The sequence below is a fragment of the Sceloporus undulatus genome, chromosome 7 (genome assembly GCF_019175285.1).
Source record: "Sceloporus undulatus isolate JIND9_A2432 ecotype Alabama chromosome 7, SceUnd_v1.1, whole genome shotgun sequence".
In the NCBI taxonomy this organism is placed as follows: Eukaryota; Metazoa; Chordata; class Lepidosauria; order Squamata; family Phrynosomatidae; genus Sceloporus; species Sceloporus undulatus.
The window spans coordinates 18,577,876-18,600,656 of NC_056528.1; the positions used below are offsets into that span (position 1 = coordinate 18,577,876).

Here is a 22,781-nt window from a genome sequence, read left to right on the forward strand (position 1 = left end):
TGTGTGCCTTCAAGTCATTTCTTACTTAGGGAGACCTTAAGGCAACAACAACAGCAACAACAAGGCAGCCTATCCCAGCTCCATCAGGCCTGGCCTAATGTAAGAAGCAGAGCCCTCCTTCCAGTCCATCTGCCTTGGTCCAGGCCTTGGAGGGAGAGAAGACCCTCTGGACTGGTTCCTCTTTCTGCTGCCATTCCCTTCTCCTTTTGTGTCCTGTCTTTTTTAGATTGTAAGCCTGAGGGCAGAGAAATGTTTAATGAACTGTCTGTAAGCCACTCTGAGAGCCTTTCTGGCTGAAGGCTGGGTGTTGCAGTCCAGCAACATTCAGAGGACTGCTTGATTCCCACCTCGCTCTGACCCAGACTCTCTCTCATGGTTTCTGCAGGTTCTTCCTTGCTGGCAAGAATGACCTCGATTCCATCATAGCCCAGGAAACCACAGGAAGGGAAGATTCGCACTGGGTCCTGGCTGGAGCAGAAGCATGACTCTGGCAACCTAGATTTCATCACAGCTCAGGAAACCGTGGCAAGGGAAGATTCGCACTGGGTCTTGGATAGAGCAGCAGCATGGCTCTTGGCCTTGACATGGTCCCCATGAACATAGATGCATCATTGTTTGACTCTCAAAGCATCTCCCTTCATCTGACCAAGCTGAAGAAGCAGGAGCGGTCAGTTGCTGGATCCCTTTTTTTGCTAGCCTCCTACATTGTAGGATCATTTTCTCATTTTGTATTTTCAGGCGTTCCTCCTGTTCTTCAGTACAGGAGAATCTAGCTTGCAAGGAAGGCATGGTATAGGACACCGAGCCAATGCTTAAGCAATGCTTAGAAAACAGGATGGCAGAAGACATCTCAGTGCTTATATCTTGCTCCTGCACCATTTTTGAGAAGATGTGTGAGCACCCCGAGTCTTTCTCTATTGCAACTGTAAGCCCAGGAGCCATCTGCTAGCATTGCATGGTAACATCACCCATTGCCCTACAAAGGGTTTTCATTTTTCCTGAGCAATAAGGGACGTTCTTTGATAATATCCTGAGCTGCAGCTGAGCACAGCGGTGACAACAAAAGCAATTCAACTTCTGAAGAGCGAGTTCACTGGAGGGATGAGTGGTCGGCCACCGCTTGCGGAGAAGGCTTTATCAGAGGGATATGCCCGTCTCCGGTATAAAGACACCTCCCTCTTGATCTGGCAACAGCAACAACAGAAACTAGAGAGCCTCCCGCCAGGGACTTACTTGAATCGGAGCCGCAGCATGTGGTACTCGCAGTATGGCAACCAAGCCATCCTGGTGCGGGACAAAAACAAATTGGACGTCTCCAGGGACACGGGTCAGTCCAAGTTTTGCATTGTGATGTGATGGCTTCGGCGCAATGGGTCAGAAAGCCCAGCCACCAGGAGGACCCATGATCGTGGGAGCAGTGAATCTACTGTAGGTGTTACAACTAATCTCTTCTGGTTGTATAGGATCCATCTGGGTGCTGGACAGATTCTGCGCCAGGATAGTTGCCATACTATCCAGAACACCCACGGGAAAAGCAGCTAGTATGGATTTATTGCTCTGCAACAGTGGATCCACTGGTCAGCCTTGCAAGGTACTTTGGAAGCACACTTAACCCAGGCACTGCAGAAATAATGCAGTTTGACACCCCTTCAACAAATCCCAGGATTCCATGGAATAGAGCCATGGCAGTTAAAAGGGTGTCAAACTACACTATTTCTGCAGTGCATAATGTTTGGTCCTGAAGCGTCCCTGCATGCTCGATCCATTTTTCCCATCTGTTTTGATGGGCATTTGTGCCCACTTTTTTATTGTTGGCCACGCCAGGTAGAGGCAGTTGTAGCCTGAAATCTCGTGGGTTGAGGAAAGCCAACGTAAATGGACAACAGCCCAAACCAAGGGATGGATCGAAAGACCCCATACTCCCCACTCTGACCTCCTCCTTGGCTTAAACCCAGCAGAAGGCATCCTTTGAACACAAAGGGAGAAAACATTCCCAGGTGTACAGTTAATGCCAGCATGATCCCTACACAGTCTTCTGCTGCGTGTTGAAGATGCGATGTTGTTGCCAGATGCCAAAAATGTGTAGTATTTATTGCTTTAGTTTTACCATAACCAACCTGAGCTGGAATCTCAGAAATGTATGGACTTTTCTAGCTACAAACAGGCATGGGTGGAATTTGCTATTCCATTAATACTTCTTGTTTGGGAGTGGTTTTTTTTGTTTTTGTTTTTGCTGTTGTGTTGTTTTTAATGCATCACAGCCAGAGCTAATCTGAGGATGGCTATAGGATTTGTGAGCTCCTTGCGAGATAGGGGCTATATATATATATGTGTGTGTATAAAACCAGGTTGTTCTAGCATGTGCATTACAAAAGTTGCTTTTGTTCCGAAAAAGAAAAATCAGGTCTTTTGTTCCTTTATTTTTTTTCCAAACTGTTCTACTTTAAAACAAGATACAGAGAAAGAGGGAAAAGACCAACAGGGAAGGAGACTAGGAATATACAAATAAAACATGCTTTATCTGGAAGTTACCAATACCTGTAAGTCCAAAGTCTGTACAAAAAGGAAACCAAACAAAACCCCCCAAAACAGTCCCGCCCAAACCGCCCCCGAAAAACTGAATACACATACAAGGAGTAAGCACCGGCACAGGAGACTATCAAAGGTCTGTAGCACCTGTTGGTTAAAAAGTCAAATAGTACATTTAAATAAAAAGGACTCCCAATTCTTCCGAACGTGGTTCAAAAAACCAACACAAACCTGCATTTCATCATCATCATCATCATCTTTTTTTCTCCTGCTGCTGCTCTTTAAAAAAAAATGCAGGATACATTTTTTTAAAATGACAAATGGTGTTAATAAATAAAGTATTTCTATGTACATGAACACAAGGGATAGTCAATTCTGGAGTGTGTCATTTGCCAAAGTGCAGGTCTCCAGGTCAGGCTGGAGGAAAACAAAAAACAGCTTCTAGAAAAATGGATGAACCTTACCAAAAAATGTTGTGTTTTCTCTACCCGCCTCCCTTCCCCCTGTATTTTTATTTTTCCCCCACGCCTTGAGGTAAAAAGGTTTGATTCATTTTGGAAACCTGCACTTGCATGACACACAAGTAGCCTTCCATCCTAAGAGCTTCTGTGCCGTTACAAAAGGTAAAAAGTAAAATGCATTTCAGTGGCTCGTCTCTTTTCTTTCTTTCCTTTTTTTTGGCCTCTGGGATTTTTAATTTTCTTAAAAAAGATTGCTAGGGGTTTCAACCACAGGGCCTTGCTGGTGGTCTGGAAACACAAGCCCGGAATGCAACGCGTGCTAAAAATGCTACAAATCTACAGCTTGGTATAAAATCTGGGCCCTACTACATCCAGTGACTTCCATAGAAAAGGCCCACTGAAAGGCCAAGTCAATGTTCATCGAAAGCCAAATAAGTCAATGACTCTGGTTTTCTATGGGCCTTGGTTACATCTCTCATTGGGGACTGGTTTTGTGGTGGTCATGATGGAGACCGTCGCAAGCCGGTTATGGAGGGCCACCACTTTTTTAAAGATCAGAAACACCATCTATCTAAGCTTGCTTCCCTACTCCAAACATACCACCTGGCGATTCCAACCATGGATTGCTGAAACCACAGTTGTTCTCCCATAAAAAGGTGGGTGGCAGGGAGATAGGGAAATGGACAAAATGGATGCTCAAAAGTGTGCAAGCCGTCACCGAAGACTCTTGCTTAACCTAAGCAAGGTCCTAAAGTCTCAATGGGCAAAGCAACTAAGCCCATAACCCATACAAAACCTATTCTGATCTTTTTGGGGAGCAAGGTGTGCCATGGAGCATGTGGGCCATTCCCAGAGAGGAATGATGTACACAACTTTCCATGCCCCACATTGGCTATGCCCATCTTCAGTTAGATGCGGCCACCTGGTTTTGAGTTTCAAAGAACGTGGCTCCCATCCGCCAACTTTTAAATACAACTGTTTGAGAAACTTCAGAACAGGCGCGTGAATCTCTTTATCGATTTTTTGTTTTAAAAGAGAAAAGGAATATCTAAAAAGGTACATTTAAAAAAAACCAGTCCACAGTACGTGAACTTTCTTTTTCTTCCCATATATATATATATATATGGGTGTGTTTGCACACAGGGATGATGATCTTCATCACAATGTAGACACAGGGCCCGATCCACCCAAGTTCTCCCTTCTGCAAGTCTCTTTTCCGCAAGGAGGCCGGCGCATGAGAGAACGTTCTGGCAGATCAGGCCCATGGAGGTTAGGACTACTAGTGCTAAGAACAAATACATCAACTACTTCAAAAGCTAACATCTTTCAGATACAGTACCATTTTACAGAGAGTTCTTATCTCACTCCCTCTTGTATTAAAAAGCCCCCCTTTGCCCCACTCTCCTTTGCTTCTTGTAGTCTAGAGATGAGCATTTAGGGGCTACATTAAAAGGGAATTTTCCAGCAAAAGAAAAATTACCAAAACAAACTAACCCCCGCCCCAAACTCGGCCCCAATATTACACCTTGCAAACGTTTCCTCCATTTCTCTCATGTTCAGCATGTCCTACTTGGCAAGCAGAAACATCTTGAGGATCAAAAATAAAAGTTTAGAGACTTTAAGTGAAGCAAAGTACTTGTCATCAAGTCTAGCCAGACACACCCCACACGCAAAGATCTCTGACCTAATAAAAGTGTAGAGGGAATTAATTCAGGAAAGAATCTTTATATATATATATATATATATATATCTGTAGAACACTGAATTAAAAAAAATCAGTTTAAAAAGGGTGGAAAGTGTGTGGAGAGTTGTCCTGATGGAACAAACTTGAGCAGACCATTTTTTTAAAAACAAAAATAAAAAGAGAAGGTGGGAACGCTGCAGAGTTTCGGGGCGAGTTATTGGTGAGGTGTCCGTTTTCTGTCCGGGTTGTGTTCAAAGAGTCTGTGGGTTGGTTTGTTTTTCTCATTCCGAATCGCTACTGTCCGAACTGGATTCGCTGGAACTGCTGCTCCCAGATTCAGAGGAACTGCTGCTGCTGAGACGGGAGGGACCTCCGGAGGGGCCAGAGCCGGATTTTTCTAGAAGCAAAAAGGGGCAAAATGGATTGGAAAGCACAATGTTACATCCTGGTTTGGTCCAGGCATGAGTAAATCCTCAGGGTCCTGATTTAAAATGCTGCAGCTAGACAACAGACTGCAGCTGGTTATTTGTTAGGTTTTGGCAGATCCATATGGGGTCTATGCGCATGATCTTCAGGTAAGGGCTTTTTCTCTAATTGCACATTTTTGTGTATAGCTGAATACTAAAAAATAAATATAATATAAAATAAAGCCCTGCCCTTGCCAAAGAAACTGGGATCGCCAAGGAGGTTGGTGGGTGGAAGAGAGGTATACTGACTTGTGTACATGTCATCCTCTTGTATAAGTTGAGGGAAGGTTTCCGGATCAAAATCATTGATTTTGATATGATGCGTGGATAAGTCAAGAGGAAAAAATTAGGGGGCTATAACAAAGGATGGAAAGGGGAAAACACCACTTCTGTCCCCCCCCCCCTCCTTCTCTGGACCTCTCCTGACCACCTAACACCATTTCTTAGGTGCTGAATAAGAGGTTGGAGAGGGAAGGAAGTGGAGTTAAATGGGGTGCTTCTTTGATGGGAAGAGAAGGATTGCAAATCAGATTGGGAAAGGAAGTGGAGCTAAAATGAGTGTCTCTTTGATGGGAATTTCTTAACTTATAGTTGAGTATATATGATAACCTCTTGTTATTCATTTGGATTAGGGATGGACGATAACTTTATTAGTAGTATCTGGTTGCTTTCATGTCACCGGGGCATTGACATCACTCCTGATTTCAGCCCATGTGTTAAAGGAGTTGTCAAAGATGCTGAACCTATCTCCCAACATACATTCTGCCCCGTGAACAACTCCTTTAACACTATAGAAAACCTGAAGTGGCTTCCTCATCCCGCTGACATGGGATCCATTAGCCACCAGTGAATTTCACCCCAGGTAGTTTGGGATACAAACAGACCAACATTCAAAAAATCTGAATATGGGAGAAATGAAACAAGAGAGATTTGTCTGGTCCTGGTTTGGATAGAGGGAAATGAAGGGTGGCTGAGGGCTCCCTAATCCTCTTCCCACCCAACCACCCTCTCTCTCACATCACCTTTTTTCGCAGGCTTCTTGTTGTTGTTCAGCTGCCCGCTCACGTCCTGCAACCGTTTCTCCAGTTCTTTCTTTTTTTCCTGAGCCATCTCCTCCTTGGACTTTGCTGCTTGCTTCTTCCCACTTGCTGCTGCGAGGGAGGAATGCACAATTTCAGCGACTGAATTGTGGGAGAAGGCAGAGAAGAGCCAAGATAAACGATAATGACCTTCTGTAGCAATGTGGGACAGTCAGATAGATGATATCTCACACTAAAGCTATTAAAAGTAGTTTATCTCACATTTTTCTTCTTCTAAAAATATTTTATTGTCTTAGAATAACATGTTAGTAGTAATTGCATTTTAGTTCCACTTTGAGGTGGACCCTTTCAAGGGCTCAAGGAAGGCGGGGAGACTTTCACAGTACTTAGTTAGTCCTTAAAGCAGTGAATACACAGGGATTATGAATATGAATCAGTCATATATGCATAACTCAAGCATTTGTAATTTCTTTAGTGACTTCTGGGCTACATTTTTAAAAGGGGTGTATGTCCCCACTTTCATGTTAAACACATTGGCAGCAACAGATTGAGTCTCACTTATGCCAAAATCTGGAATTTCCCCAAAACCAAACATTTTTCCTGAGTGGCTGAGAGGGTGACACCATTGTTTTCTGATGGTTCAGTGTACACAGACTTTGTTTCATGCACAAAATTATTAACAGTATTGTACAAAATTACCTTCAAGCTATGAATATAAGATGCATAAGAAACATCTTTAAGATATCTCATTATGTAGTCCAAAATCCAAAGCACTTCTGGTCCCAAACATTTCCGATTAAGGAGACTCAACCTGCATTTATTATAGGCATCATGTCCCTGAACTATCCCAAAATGCACATAATACCATTTTGGTTTTTTAAAAAGTGGTCAGTTCTATTCAAATGTGTTGGGAAGGTAGCTACATAACTAAGTAGCTGATAGAGAATACCACCCACGGCTTGTTACCCCGGGGCCCAATTTTTCACTTACAAAAGGGTTTCCTCTGTTTTTTCTGCAAGCACGACTTGACGTATCTCTCCAGTTCTCTCAACGTTGTGGGTTTCAAGGTTTCAAAATCTATCTCGATCTCATCCGGATTGGAGTCCCTGAGCGAGGGCTCCCGTGACTGGATGATATGCACCACCCGGCCCAACTTTTCCCCTGGCAAGCGGTTGATGTCCAAGCTGAGTTGACGCTTCTCGTCATAGGTCATGGGCAATCCCTCCTCTTCCTCATCTGAGTCATAAGTAGTGGGTGGCTGCTTTCCTCCTTTCTTAGGCTGCCTACAAGAGTTGGGGAATGGAAAGGGCCATTACTTCCCTTCACCCAGAAACTATGGTTCTGATAATGCAGATAAAAATATAATTTGCCTTCTTTGTTGCAGCGCCAAGAATCCCAATGTTCTTTTCACAGCTACTATTGCTAAGCCAAGTATCCCCCATTCTATACCTGTGCATTCAAATGTTGGGGTCTCAGTGCAGAATTTTGCATTTGTCTCTGTCGAATTTCATTCTATTAGTTTAAGCCCAATTTTATAGTTTATCAAGAAAGAGTGTGTGATTCTTCTCCATCAATGAACCCACAATACATGATCTGTCATATATACCTGCCTATTCTCCACCTGCTCCTCCTCTGGGTTAAAATTCTCTATATGTAAACCTGGGGTAAATCCATACTACATATTACAATGCTTTGATAGCCCTTTAAGTGTCATGATTCCACAGGAATTCAAATTAGAGCAAAGTCCAATAATTGCACACTGTGGATGCACCTCCAGTGATGCACAATATCGCTTTGTGAGCAGATGTGCTTCTTTTGCAATAAATGTGTTTACTCTTTAAAGTAGCAGAAGACACACTGGTGCTTTCTGAAAACCTAGCTGCCCCAAAGGTACCCCAATGCTCTCTCTGCTTACCTGCCCATCAATAGCAACAGCCCTGGTTTCGGATGACCCATACCTGTTTGCCGTGGTGGTACTGTTGGCTTTTTTTGCTGGTGCTTTCTTCTGTGGGGGCTGTTTGGGTGGTTGGGCCACCTTGGTCTTCTTCTCTTCCTCCACTTTCACTTTGTGCTTCTCTTTCTCCTTCTCTTTCTCCTTGTCTTTCTTCTTCTTCTCCTTCTCCTTCTTCTCCTTTTTTTTCTTTGGCTTGTTCACAGGAGCCTGCGACAGGGCAGCCAGCTGCTCATGGACGGCCTTCAACTAGCAGGGAAGATTCAAAGGGTCAAAGCTAAGATGGTCAAGCACCTGGGGTGGGAACATGTAGCCCCATGGAGGGACCCATCCTGAGAGCCTGGGTGTGTCACCACCTGAGCATTGACTTAATTGTGTTGGATGCCTCTGCAAAATGTGTGGCATCAACTTGACTGAAAAAACAACCTAGGGTGATTGGTATGCTTAATCTGAGCACATTATATGCTGCAGGAGGACCCAGGAGTTTCCATTTCAGGGATGTGGTGAATCTGCTTTGGTTTTTACTTCAAGACCTCTGAGGAGAGGTTGTTGTGTGCCTTCAGGTCGTTTCCGACTTATGGCGATGCTATCATGGGGCTATCTTGGCAAGTTTTTTCAGAGGGAGTTTGCCATTGCCATCCTCTGAGGATGAGAGAGTATGACTTGCCCCAGTAGGTTTCATGGCTGAGCTGGGAATTGAACCTTGGTCTCCAGAGTCATAGTTCAATGCTCAAACCACTACATGACTGTAATATCAGTATGTAGAGGGATCTTGAGACTTAACTGTGCAGAAGAAATTGTAGCAGAAGCTTTCATAGTCTTGGCATCTGAGGAAGCAGACCAAGTCTTCAAAAGCTTATGCTACAACTTCTTCTGCACTGTTAATCTCAAAGGTGCTACAAGATCCCTTTGCTTACTTAAATTCTATGCGTCAGAAGGTTGCCAAAGGAGAGCCAGCCAACTGGGAGACTTCAATTCAAATCCTCCCTCAGCCATGAAATTCACTTGAGCAACTCTCGATCTCACCATGGCCAACCTCAAAGAGTCATTAGGATCATGTAGCCTGGGAATAAAAACCATGCATGCAGCTCATGATGGTCATAGAGAAAATTCAGTGTGCAAGTTCACTGGACAGGAGAAGACAGGTTTCCTACTCGAAGGTAGATTCAAAGGTCTGGGGACATCAATAATGAATACTATCTGAAATCCATGTGAAGATTTCCTTTCCTCAGCTGTCAATTATGGACTGAACATGTAGAGAGCAGAGAAAGAGTTACATTAGTAGAGCTGGCTCATCCACGTGCTGCTTGCACTGGGGTTTAAACTTCACCTGAAGCACTTACAACGGGTGGAAATACACATACATATATCTTCACTATACACATGAAATAAAACAGAACAAAATGCACAACAAAGAGCTGCAATTTCAATGTGTGAGGTGTAGGTTTCCAGTAGTGTTGGATGCTCTTTTTTCACCAGCAGGGAGAGGTTTATCTCTGCAATTATGGAGACTAGAAGCTTGCCTCTTGCACATTTAAGCTGGGATGCTCAGGAAATCCAGGTATATTTCTCTGGATGGCAAACACTGTGTTACCTCAGCAGGACAAAGTGTATGAGAGGGGGCATGACAATGAACATAAATGACAGGGGTTGGAAACGGGGTGGCAACTGTTTCCCCACCACCCTCCCATAGAAGGCAAAGGCTGCTGCCCAACTGTGGTGCACTGATAAATTTTGGAGAGCACCGCATCATGAAAAGTCGTATAGCAACAACCTGAAGGAGAATCCAAAAAGTTTAAGCAGTTATATTAAAACAACACAAAACAAATCTACTCATGTTCATCTCTACTAGGAGCAGTAAAGCTAAGGGGGTATTCATTGCCCATTCAAATTCAAGCCTCCTCTCCCTCCAACACTTTGGACTGCAAGTTCACAACCATACGTAAATTCTGGGAGCATGTATTTCCCCTCTAACTACTAAGGGGCTTGCAGCTACACAAAGAAGGAATAGAGAAGCCCAATGGGAGTGGCAGAAGACACCATGGTCCTGGGGCCCATTTACACCACAGAATTATAGCACTAAGATTCCAGTTTAACTGCCTTGGTTCCATCCCATGGAATCTGGGATTGGCATTTTAGGGAGCGGCATCCAGAATTCTCAGCCAGAGAGCTCATGCTGAGTCTTCTCCTTGTCGTTGTGTGCCTTCAAGTTGTTTCTGGGACCTCCACAGGTATAAAAATCCATGGATGCTCAAGTCCCATTATATACAATGGCATAGTAAAATGGTGTCCCTTATATAAAATGGCAAAACCAAGATTTGCTTTTTGGAATTTGTGTTTTGAATATTTTCAACCAATGGATGGTTGGATCTGTGGATGCAAAATCTGTGGATACGGAGGGCCAACTTTACTCCCAAACTATGCATCTATTTCTTCAGGGGTGTGTGCAAGCCCATGCAGGGCAGGCCATTTACTTGGAATCTATGAAGTATTTCTTTTTCTTTCATTTACACTCTTACCAAGCCAGGCTGTACATGTGGTTTGTCCACACAGAAACGTGTTTCCTGTGTAGAAAAACCATGTGTATTTTTGCACATAAAAGTGTTTCTCTGTACAGAAAACATTTTTGTGCGTGTGCAGAAAATGCACCTGTGTTTCTGCATTTAAAAACGGTTGTTTCTATACAGAAAACAAGCTTGTGTGCTCGGAAACAAAGCATATTTAAGTGGACCTGCAGAACTAGCCGTCCTTTATGCAATAATGCAGCATCACATCCTATATACACTGGCTTTTCCCCAGAGCTCTATGACTAACCCTACAGAACTTTTATCACATATCTGCACAATAAGGAAATCAACAGAAATTAAAAAATAAAAATAAAACAAATACATTCCATCCATTCCAGTCTCGGGAGTCATTGACCTTGTAGCACTGCCTCACTGAGCGGGAACGGTCCTGTGTGAACAAGAAGACAGGCAGGGAAGCAAATAGTGCATCCACGCTGCAGTTCCAGGTGGTTGTGGTTGGTGGGGTGGATAGGGGAGAAGGGGCAGGGAATCCGGGAATCCCACTTGGGACTCCTGGGAGATCATTCTGGGAATCTTTTCCTGCCTTCATATTTTACATGTGTCAGGTTTCTGACCTTTCTGGCCACTAAAACTGCAAGGTAACATTTACAAAGGCCCAGGGTCCTCATGTTTCAGCATGGCGTCATTGAGAATCTTTTTCTATTTGCAAGGTGTTTTAATGCTTTTTTTGCACTCCTCACTCACAAGATCTATATTCAAGCTCACACTCTCCACCCCACATCTGACTTGGGTTCTCATATCATCTCCAGGTCTTTATTTATTTATATCCCGCCTTTATCCCGGTACAGGGACTCAAGGTGGCTAAAGGCGGGATGTAAATCAATAAAATAATCATCATCTTGCTAGTGGGGGCCCACGTGTAGTAGGCTCTCTCTAAGGGTGTCACAAAGTTTAAAGCAGGGATGGGTAATGTGCCTGCATCTGGACCCTCCTAGTGTTATTCTTGGACTCCAGGACCATTTTCGTGGCCTCCAAGTGAAAAAAAAGACCTCCTTTTGCCCTCAAAAGCTCTCTAGAGAGTATGGACAGCTTTGCAACAATCCCCCCTCCCTGCCAGAAGCCATTTTAAGCCCAGGAGAAGCCCTTTTCTGAAACTCAAGTGAATAAAAAGGTGTCTCCTGGCCCTAGAATAGCCTAATCCACCTATACATGATGAAAATGCTCCCCTGCCTCCTAGAAAATGTTTGAGTATTTGAAGGTGGTATGTGGGTGCAGAACTCTGGGGGCTGAAACAGACTGCTGTGCGGAGCTGCATAACCTCCCCCAAACCTGTCAATAAGCCCCCAATGCCACTCGGCGTGGCCATTCATACTTTGCTCAGAGAAGCATCTGCTACATGCCCCACAGCCAAATGTGACATGATTTACAGCAGTGCTGAGAACCCTAGAGAACCCTGGTGGATCTCAGCTCTGCTGTCATTGTTTCACATCTGGTTACTGGAGACACAGCCAGTGTGGTTATGGGAGACTCAGCCAGACACTTTTCCAAATCTGCATGCTCACCACGAAACAGGGAATGGTCAAACAAAGTGGCGTCAAGGGCTTAACAATAGTTCAGGAAGGGGCCTTGTGCAGAGATGAAGCAAAAAACCAATGCACACAGCCCCTGAAAAAAGGACATTTGCACATATAAGGGATATTTATGCGTGCAGGTGTCCGTAGCAGAATCCCAACCAGTGGTCGTATTAAAAACAAAACAAAACATATACACAGGTAGTCCTTTGACATAAATGTTTAGTCACAACCAACTGTAGGGGATGGTGCTCATCTCCATTACTAAGTTGAAGAGCCAGTGTTGTCCAAGGACTACTCTGGTGGTCATGTGGCGAGCATGACTGCACTGAACGCTGTTACCTTCCCACTGAAGTGGTACCTAGTTATCTACTTGCAATTGCATGTTTTTGAACTGCTAGGTTGGCAGAAACTGGGACTACTGATAGGAGCTCACCCCATTATGCAGCACTCAGGCCTTGAACTGCCAACCAGCTTATCTTCTGATCGTCAGAATTGGTGTCTTAACCACTAAGCTACCACATCCTACAAACATGCAAAAATGCTTCCAGAGTCCACCAGATGGCCTTTGGGGACATTAAAAAATTGCAGGAGAAGCAACAAGGGGTATGTGACCTTCCATGGTCTCTGGGAGTGGGCTGGTGAGTCCCCCTAACCTCCTACAGTTGCTGACCCCTGGACTAGTAAAATATTGCTGAATGGGATCTTTGGAGAGGCTTGTTTTATTGGGGCCTGACTCAAATCCTCTCCCCCAGTTCAGGGGAGAAGTGAAATATCAGTATCTGAAGTGGAGGGAAGGCGGATTTGGGACTAAGCAGGATAAGCGGCAGCCACTCACCTGCTCCTGTAGTTCAGCCAGCCGGGTGGCCCGCTCCTCTTCGGAGTCCGAGCTGTCCGAATCCGATGAGCTCTCCTCGCTGCTGTGGCTGCTCTCCATGCTTTTGCTCACGACTGGCGCGGCAGGAGGAGGGGGTGGTGGGGGCTCTGCCGGCTCGTCCGGCATCTTGGCAAATCTCATTTCAAAGACGTCCTGCAAAAGGAGCAAGGTTTGGCATGGAAGTGAGTGGGTGGGCAACAGCAACATCCCCAGAAAAACACATAAAAACAACCCCTAGTGGTGTCCACTCAGGCAGTACCAGCTGATGAGTGCCAGGCCAGTACAACAATAAATCCACACTCTAGGTTTTGGATAGCTCTAGAGGAATTTTCTGAGGTACTGGACCATCTCCCCCCCCACCACCCAAAAAACCCAGGTTCAAACTCCTTTAAAATCTGTTGTTAAAACGTGGACTGGATTTACCAGCCCACTGGCATGGGACCCACCGGCTCTGAGCTCTTGAAGCAGGTATAGCATGGAGACTTCATCCTGACACTTCAGAACAATTCACCTTACTGTTTCTCCAACAGCTCCCCAATGCATATGTTAAATGCATAGAATCAAAGAGTTGGAAGATACCACAAGTGCCATCCAGTCCAGTTCTATGCAAGAGTGCCAACATGCACATATGCAGAACACTTTAACAGAATCATAGAACCATAGAGTTGGAAGGGGCATCTATTTCACAAGGGGCATCTAGTTCAGCCCCCTGCCATACAGGAATACAATATGTCCAAAAGAAGCCCATCCAGGCTCTGTTTAAAGACCTCCAAAGAAGTAAAGTCCACCACTCTTCGGGGCAGTCAATTCCACGGTCAAGCAGCTCTAAAGTCAAAAAGTTCCTCCTAATGTTCAAATGGAATGTCTTCTCTTGCCATTTGAATCCACTGCTGCTGGAGCAGCAGAAAACAAGCTCATTTCATCTTCTACATGACTACTTCAGATATTCCATTCCTGCATGACTCTGGGCCCAGCTCCTTGCAGGGTGGATAGTTATAGTCCCTGGAAAGGTTTGTGTTTTTCATACTACAGATCCCAGAATTCCACAGCCACGAGGGACCCAATGTTGGCTGAGGGATTCTCGGAACTGCAATCCAAAACAGAAAACAACAATTTGTTCATGCTCTGGACAATTCTTCTGGTATTTTGCAAGGGGAACAATGCAGTGATTTAAATCAATGGCCTTAGCAGCCCTCAGAGAAAATTGCTTACTAGTTGGGTTCTAAATCTCTGATTTACACATGCATCCTTTCAAACCAAAACCAAATTTAATTATAAATAAGCCAATATAGTGGCTTGAGCATTGGACTATGACTCTAGAGACCAGGGTTCGAATCCCCACTCAGCCATGGAAACCCACCTTGGGCAAGTCACAGTCTCTCAGCCTCAGAGAAAGGAAATGGCAACCCTTCTCTGAAGCAACTTGCCAAGAAAACCCCATGATAGGTTTGCCTTAGGGCCACCATAAGTTGGAAAAGTCTTGAAGGCTCACAACAACAGTATAAACATGCAGGACCTTGGTAACGCAGACATTGTAAATCATTTAAGATTTATTTTTTAAAACTTTTTCAGATGCATAGATGAGGCACAAATTGCAATTCAAACAGAAAGATGAGGGAACAATAATATGCCTTGCTTATCAAAAGTCTGGAGTGTCCTGGTCTAAATTTACTTGAATTTTCTTAACTCTTTACTCTAGTTTTAACTGTCTATACATTCAAGGATGCATTTATTACATTGGTTCAGTTTGGGGGAAATGGTGTACTTGCAGGTGGCTTCTACAGAAGTCCAGTGGGCAACTCCAGCAGTGGGTTGTAGCCAGCAAATGCTCCTGCCAAAATTAATTTGGAAGTGTTTTAAGCTGCTGGGGGACTCTCTGTTATTTTTGCTCCAGCACAAGAGTATCATTCTGGGGCCAGAGCATACAAATGTTATCTTTGGGGTGCCACGACTCCCAGAATCCCCTAGCCACCATGGATAATGGGACTTTAGTCTGCAATAATGCTTTCAAACTCTGTTTCTGCAGCAGTAGGACTGAGGGAATGCACATCACTCTGGATGAAAGCAAGCAGGACTTTCCCCTGCAAAGAAGTTGCCTCTTCCATCTCTGCATGCTCTAGCTTTGCCTCTTTCCACTCAGGAACAGAATCAACCTGCCATCCAAGAAACTGGACCAGATGGGAAGATGATGGCAAATCACAAATGCAGGTGTATCATGCAGGTAAACTATGTATCTCTGTTTATATACACATGTAATAAAGAAACTTGCATAACACATTTGGTTCAATGTGTTGGATGTAGGTAAGCTTGTAACATGCCGAAGCATTTGTCAGAATCCTGTGTCTGTGAGCTATAGGCATCATACTTAATGCTTTATACATTACTGTTGTAAGAATGGATTTGATTTTATAATAGCTAGTACCTCCTAATGCTTGTTTTGTACTAGCTTTAGCGTTTTTATCATACGGCTGATTATTCATCTGAAGAAGCTTATCTTTTAGAGGAATGGACAAGCAAACTACCTGGGGATATTTCATCCTCTTGCTGCTGTTAGTCAGTATTTTTTGCTGTTTGCCAGCATCTTCTACAATTTTGCTGTTAGATAATAATTCATTTTCTGCTACTGGAAAGGATTCCCTGCCGTACATTAATTCGGTTTAATTTCTGTATATAATACAGTTGTTTTTTTTTTCTAAAGTTCAGCAACTTGATACACACCAAACCAAATGCGCTATGTAAGTTTCTTTATTACATGTATATATATACAGCCACACATAGTTTAATGGCATGATATACCTGCATCTGTGGTTTGTGTTTGTTTGCATTAAGATGGTGGCAAATACAATAGGCAGACAGAAATCTTCATTTCCATCATTTCTTTCTTTCTCTTCAGTTGACTAATCTAGCTGGCTGGTTATGACGACTGCTATTATTTTGGCTACTAGCCACATTTACCTGAAGCTTCCTGGCCATGGCCACAACTTCATGGTCGGGAGGATTGTACTTGTAACAATTAGAGAACATTAACCGAATATCTGCCGCAAAACCCTGGGCGTCTTGATATTCTCGGCTGTCCATTTTTTTCTGCAAACACAGGAAGCCAGAAAAGTGGGAAGGGAAAAGAAAGGACAGGGGCGATTGGATGGGAGACAGGGAGGGAAAGGGGGAAAGCCATAAGCAACATGCATTCAGAGATGAAATGGGCAATGTGAGGAAGCTGGTTTTTTTAAGAAAAAAGCAAGCAAGGAAAAATAATAATAATAATAATCCTCTTTGGCTGCATCCACACTGCAGAAATAATCCAGTCTTGACACCACTTTGACTGCCATGGTTCAATGCTATGGAATTCTATGAACAGCAGTTTGTTGTGGCACAACAGGTCTCTGACAGAGAAGGTTTAATGTCTCACAAAGCTATCATTCCCAGAATTTCATAGCATTGAGCCATGGCAGTAAAGTGATGTCAAACTGGATTATTTCTGCAGTGCAGATGCAGCCTTTGAAAGATCACAGATGGGACCACGAGGGTCACTGCAACAAACAGAACCATTTCTGCCAGCACTTTTGACATTCAGATGTGAGAGAGCGATGAAATCATCCCAGTGCCAGGGAAGGGGGGATTATAGCTTAGGCTACACAGCTGACAAAACCACTAGCCAACTTGATGGCAAGCCATGGTTGCGTTAAGAAAATGACAACTACTTTGCAGTGTGAGACGAAAGATTTTACACTTCCATTCCCAGATTTGGCTAAGAAGGCCCCTTCACAAAACTCTTGAGTGTCCCCCTTGGGCTCCCACTGAACCTTGATAATCCCAGATAGACTCTTTTACTACATGGAAGCTCTCTTTTCAGCTATAAAGCCAAATGCAGACCAATCTGCTTTGTATGACACTCCTGTTTTTCAAAAGTCCTGAACGAAAAGTTTGAAAGACCCTCCTGGTCATCCTAATTTTCGAAAGACATCTCCCAGGACAATATCTGTGCTCTATAGGCAGAAACAAGGAAAAACCGCACTGTTTAGCTTTAAGGAGGAGGAGTTTCCAACCTTAAGCTTAAGGCTGAAAGTGTGCCTTGTGTGCTTTGTGGGTTAATTCAATAAATGTAACACAGGTTGAGTCTCCCTTATTCAAAATATTTGTATAAGTGGTATTTTGATTTCAGATCTTTGTGGATTTTGGAATACCTGTGTTTGCATATACGTACATAATGAGATATCTTGGAGATGGATCCAATTCTAAACACAACATTCATTTCTGTTTCATATACACCTTTTACATATAGCTGGAGGGTAATTTAATACAATATTTTATAATAGTTTTGTGCATGAAACAAAGTCTGGGTACAATGAACCCGCAGAAATCAAAGGTATCTCTATCTCAGCCACCCATGAAAAAATGTTTTTGCTTTCTGGAATATTTTGGAATTCCAGATAAGGGAGACTCAACCTGCACTACAATATAGATTTAAAAAAAATTAAAGGGCCAAAATGACTGTTTGCTTTTTCTTTGAAATAGTGTGAATGATGGTTGCTGAAACCAGAGGTACCAAAATGAGGGTATTAACCCACAAATGCCCATGAATTTTTCCTTCAGTCCTCACATTTCTAGCCTTGTAGAGTGTGAGACACTGAAAATCGTTCACACCTATAATTCTTGTATTTGTTGTGTGTCCCATTCCCTCGGTCACTTTGCCTGATCCTTTTGTTTGGATTCCTAAAATGCATTTTGAAAGGCTCACTATAACACTTGTAATTTAGGGACTGAAGGAAAATGTAACTGGGAGGATGGGATTTATGTTTGGGGTTACATAGCTACACTCTGGGTTAAAACCTCCAGAAAGATAGAAAACTCCTAATGGCAGGTGGAGACATGGGCTGGCATTGGTCCCCTATATAAAATGAGAACATCAAGGTTTGCAGTTTGGATTTGGGGCGGGTGGGTGGGTGAGTAGGAATATTTTCAAGCCATAGGTAGTTGAATCTGTGGATGCAGAATCTGTGGATATGGAGGGCTGGATGTAGACCACTTTATTTTAAAACTCAAGGTTTTTTTAAACAAAAAATAGTTGAAAATATTTCTGGAAGGATTTTTCTTTTTCTCCTAATCCAGAAAGGGCACCACTTTTGCCCTGTATTGTTATGTGTTATCTTTCCATTGTGGTGGGAAAAGTGCTGCCCACCAAATACTGATGCACTCCAACACCCAACAGCTCCCACTAGCACAGCCAATAATACGGAATGCTGGGAGTTGTAGTGAAGCCACACTTGGTGGTCTGCATGGATATTCCCATTCCTGGAATATTCAGGGCAAAAAGGTAAGTTTTTCTAATTCGATTTAAGGGAGGTACAGCCCACATTTGGTGCAGAACTGGCCTTCCAATGGGAAGATAGTCATCAACCAAATAAGGCCTATGGTCCTGTGTCATGTGGTTAGTGTGACATCAGGGTAGGGGGAAATGGTGTAAATGACCAGTGTAGACATGGCCTCTACTCCCACATGGTGCATTGGTTTGAATGCTGGACTATGACTCTGGAAACCAGGGTTTGATTCCAAGCTCAACCATGAAACCCACTGGGTGACTCTGGGTGAATCACACACTCTCAGCCTCAGGGGAAGGCAATATCAAACCTCCTCTGAACAAACCTTGCCAAGGAAACCTCATGATAGGGTTATGCCTTAGAGTCGCCATAAATTGGAAAGGACTTGGAAGGCACACAACAACAAGAGTGGGATAGAAAATAACTAAATAAATAAACGAACACATCCTCCATATATATTAGAGCAAAAGGACATAAGAGGAGGGGGGAAACATACTTTCACAGTACTGAGATCCATCGGGTGTTTGATGATGTCGTGGTAGTCATGGAGCTCCAGGGCCTCTGCATCCACTGGCTTGTAGAAGGGCCAGGCATAGGCTGCGTGCTTCTTGGACAGCATCTCTTTGAGGATGCTGTCGCAGTATTTGAGGTGCTCTGAGAGCTTGCCCTTCTTGCCGGCATGCTGGGGGATTTCCCCATCTTCCAAGTCCTTCTTTGGCGGCTTGATAGGCCGCCCACCACTTTCCCGCCGGGCCACCACTTTGGCCTGCTTGGAGTCAGAGAGTGGGGTGGGCGACTCGCTCCGACTGGCCGTGATGGCTGATGTGGTGGGGGTGGTCGTGTCCGCTTTCCGCTTCACCCCCTTTTTCTGAAATTCAAACACAACAATTGTGAAAGTTTGTTGAGGTTTGTGTGTGTAGGGTTCTGTGTATGTGTGTGTCTTCAAATAAAGCAGAGGTCAGGAACAGCTGAGAGCCAGCATGGTGTAGCATTGAACTAAGACTCTGGAGACCAGAGTCTGCTCCACCATGGAAACCCACTGGGTGACCCAGAGCAAGTCATACTCTTTCAGTCTCAGAAGAAGGCAAAGGCAAACCATCTCAGAACAAATCTTACAAAGAAAACCCCATGACAGGCACACAACAACAAGATCACCACCATCATCATTATTATTGTTGCTGGCCAGAATCCTCTTGGAGAATTATGATTTTGGAAGTGGACTAACACCTGCAGGAATTAGAATTAGGCGGTTCTGTAACATCAGAATCCAGTAAGAGGCTCCTGTTACTACATAGGGGAGTTGGCAAAGTGACTGTTGCACAACGGGACCTGATGAACACTCTTGCTGGTGTCTCATTATGCTTCTTTGCAATTCACTAAGAGGATTGCTTAGTGCCCCTGCTATGTAGCTGCTGCTGCTGTTGTCTGCCTTTAAGTTGTTTCCAGCTTATGGCAATTCTATCATTTGTTGAGAGGGGGCTTGACACTGCCATCCTCTGAGACTGAAACTGTGTGACTTGCCCAATGTCACCCAATGGATTTTCATGCGAGCTGGGATTTGAATCCTGGTCTTTATAATCCAATGCTCAAACCAGTATGCCACACTGGTATGTGTAAAGTTATGTTCATGTATGTGTAAAGTTATGCAACATATGCCATAATGGAAAATTCCATCCATCATTATAATCCGTATTTCTATCCTGCTTTTTTCCCCAGGAGTGAGAGGCAAGGTAGTTTATGCATTTAAAGGTTTACAGTTAAAAACATATGAAGAGTCAACTCTTAAAAAGAATTATAGCACTGCCAATATTAAAACCACACACTTTACCAAAACAAAAAAAATATTAATAGTCAAATAAATCAAATAAAGACCACCCACAGAGCACATGGGGCCATAACTCCCCATTTTTTCTTGTGGATTCTGCTGCATGCTCCCCAAAATTACTGCGCACACTCTTGGGTGCTGGAAAAGTATACGGTTGGCCCTCTGTATCCATGGATTTTTTTATCCATGGATTCAAGCATCCCTGGCTCGAAAATATTCAAAAATAATACAAATTCCAAAAGCAAACCTTGTTTTTGCCATAAGGGACACCAATTCACTGTGCCATTGTTTAATGGGATTTGAGAAACCATGGATTTTGGTATCCATGGGGGGAAGGAGGGTCCTGGAAACAAACCTCAGTGGATACCGAGGGCCCACTGTATTTCAGAACGGTGCCTTGTGTGGATAGGAGAAGAGACCCTTCGGGGATTACCTTGACAATTGGTGGTGTTGGAGGAACAACAGGCATGATGGGAGCGGCAGGGGGAGGAGGTGGTGGAGGAGGGGGGGCAGCGGCAGGAGGAGAGGTGATGGGGGTGATGTTTGCGGTAATGGTTGGCACAGGCGTGACGGCAATGACCGGCGTCTGCGATACGGAGGGAGGGACATTCTGAAAGGGGGCTGGCGGGGACACCGAAGAGACGGCTGTGGTTGCTGGATGCTGGGTTCCTGTTTTTGAAAAGGACAAAAAGAGATTAAGCTCAAGATTTAACACAGTACCCATGCGTAATGGGAGGTACAGGATCCCATTATGTGGGTGTGGTGCATCTGCTTTCGTTTTTATTACTGATTTTAAAGGAGCTACTATGGAAATGAAAACCTAGAGTGGTTCCCCATCCCACTGACATGGGAGCTGGCAGAGAGCCTGTGTAGGTGAACAGAATTTGCAAGGAACAAAGAGGAAGAATGGCACCAGATAGGCTGCCATGCCAAAGGCCAAGATGACACGTATTACAGGACATGTTTCATGGGAGGCTGACAGAAGTTCACTCAGATCACACCAAGAGTCTGGGAAATGCATTTCTTAGCATTATGGATGCATTTACGTTGTAGAAATAACACAGTTTGACACCACTTTAACTGCCATGGATCTATCCTTCAGAATCTTGGGATCTATAGTTTAGAGAGGCACAGCACTCTCTGGCAGAGAATGCTAAAGACCTTCCAAAAGTACAAATCCCGGGATTCCATAAGAAGACACAATAGCATTTAGAGTGGTATCAAACGGCATTATTTCTGCACTGTAGATGCACCCACAGTGTTAAGACATGTATTTTCCAGGCTCTTTATGTGATCTGAGTATAGTCTTACAGTGTAAATGCACTCTGTGTCAGATGCAGAGAAACAAACTGTAAAGGAATTGTCCAAGGTACTATAAATCATCCTTTTACCCCAGCCCGCCTCCTCCTTACAACTTGGAGGATGCATCTGGCTCCAAATCAAGCCCATTCTTAGCAAAGATAATTTAATTCTGGAAGTACTTTAGCCAAATTTGTGGAAATCTCTGAATCCCAATTGGAGTGGGGGTGGCTAAGTTAACACTCCAGGGGTTAGAGTAGAGCTTGGGAAATGTACTCCTCTGGACTATAACTCCCAGAGTTGCCAAGACAATATGTCCTGCATAGCAACCAGCAAGACTGGCTGGGAGGCTCAGAGTTGGGAGTTGCAGGTTAGAACAGTAATTGTGAGTAAGAATGGCCTCTTGCACCCTGCATAGGGCCCTCCCAGGATTAATGGTGGAAGAATCTATGGTTTCCAATCAGAAAAATAAATCAAGTATGCTTCCTTAGTGTCACTCATTCATCTACATGTATGACCTGTGTTGTGTGCACTGGCAGCCATCTTGCGAGCTTTGCCTTTCGGTACTGGAGGTAACAACTCAACTTCCTCTTGAGGCATCTGGGCCACTTTCTGCAGGAAGATCTTTTCCAAAGCTTGGGCCATGAGGACAATGTCATCCGTTGGCTAGAGACAGCCCAGCAGGGAGGGCAAGGAACGAGGCAAAAGAAAGAGGGATGTCAGTTAGTGTTGTTGTCATGATGGAGCGAACTATACACAGGACTTTACATTTTGAGTCTGGAAATCTTTTAATGTTACGTTAATCGTTCCCTTTTAAAAAGAAAATATAGCTGTTTGCACTAGACCTCCTGTTCCATGTGAAACCATCTAGTACTGCAAACTAGAGTTAATTTTACTTCAAAACATCTCCAGCCTTTAAAAAGCTCATTGCTGACCGTTGTGCTGTTCTTAACATGTTATTTCCAACCTTTGCAGATAAAGCATGCATTGCCGTAAGGTGCCCCCAATCTTTACCTTGTTATAAATGTAACAATTTGTAAACATGGTGTTGAAATCCTGCATACATTCACTGGCACTCCAATAATAGTTGTGTTCCAGTCGTTTCTTGATCGTCCCCATGTCCATTGGGTTTTTAATGATTTTGTGATAATCCTGGGGGAGCAAAACAACTGTTCAGTATCTTTGCTGCATTGTCAAAGTCAAGCAACAACAACAACAGACAAATCCCAGA

The 22,781-nt window shown here is 43.9% G+C and overlaps 2 protein-coding genes across 7 annotated transcripts in view; one reads left to right on the top strand and one right to left on the bottom strand.

Moving 5' to 3' along the window:
• Positions 1 to 2,527, top strand: part of BRD3OS (BRD3 opposite strand) — a 3,387-nt gene extending 860 nt beyond the window's left edge. Inside the window, exon 2 of the mRNA XM_042478974.1 lies at positions 386 to 2,527. Within this exon, the coding sequence (XP_042334908.1) occupies positions 1,102 to 1,356 (255 nt within the window). The 5' untranslated portion in view covers positions 386 to 1,101 and the 3' untranslated portion in view covers positions 1,357 to 2,527. The remainder of the gene's footprint in view (positions 1 to 385) is intronic.
• Positions 2,401 to 22,781, bottom strand: part of BRD3 (bromodomain containing 3) — a 28,205-nt gene continuing 7,824 nt past the window's right edge. Inside the window, exons 3-13 of one of the 6 annotated variants that reach the window (XM_042478970.1) lie at positions 22,565 to 22,702; positions 22,069 to 22,216; positions 20,685 to 20,920; positions 18,923 to 19,294; positions 16,064 to 16,192; positions 13,070 to 13,261; positions 11,022 to 11,087; positions 8,140 to 8,381; positions 7,172 to 7,464; positions 6,164 to 6,289; positions 2,401 to 5,071 (exon numbers count right to left, since the gene is read on the bottom strand). In XM_042478970.1, coding sequence (XP_042334904.1) covers positions 4,956 to 5,071; positions 6,164 to 6,289; positions 7,172 to 7,464; positions 8,140 to 8,381; positions 11,022 to 11,087; positions 13,070 to 13,261; positions 16,064 to 16,192; positions 18,923 to 19,294; positions 20,685 to 20,920; positions 22,069 to 22,216; positions 22,565 to 22,702 — 2,058 coding nt within the window. In that variant the 3' untranslated portion in view covers positions 2,401 to 4,955. Of the gene's footprint in view, positions 5,072 to 6,163; positions 6,323 to 7,171; positions 7,465 to 8,139; positions 8,382 to 11,021; positions 11,088 to 13,069; positions 13,262 to 16,063; positions 16,193 to 18,922; positions 19,295 to 20,684; positions 20,921 to 22,068; positions 22,217 to 22,564; positions 22,703 to 22,781 lie in introns of all 6 variants that reach the window. The other 5 variants (XM_042478967.1, XM_042478968.1, XM_042478973.1 and 2 more) reach the window with 5 other exon arrangements.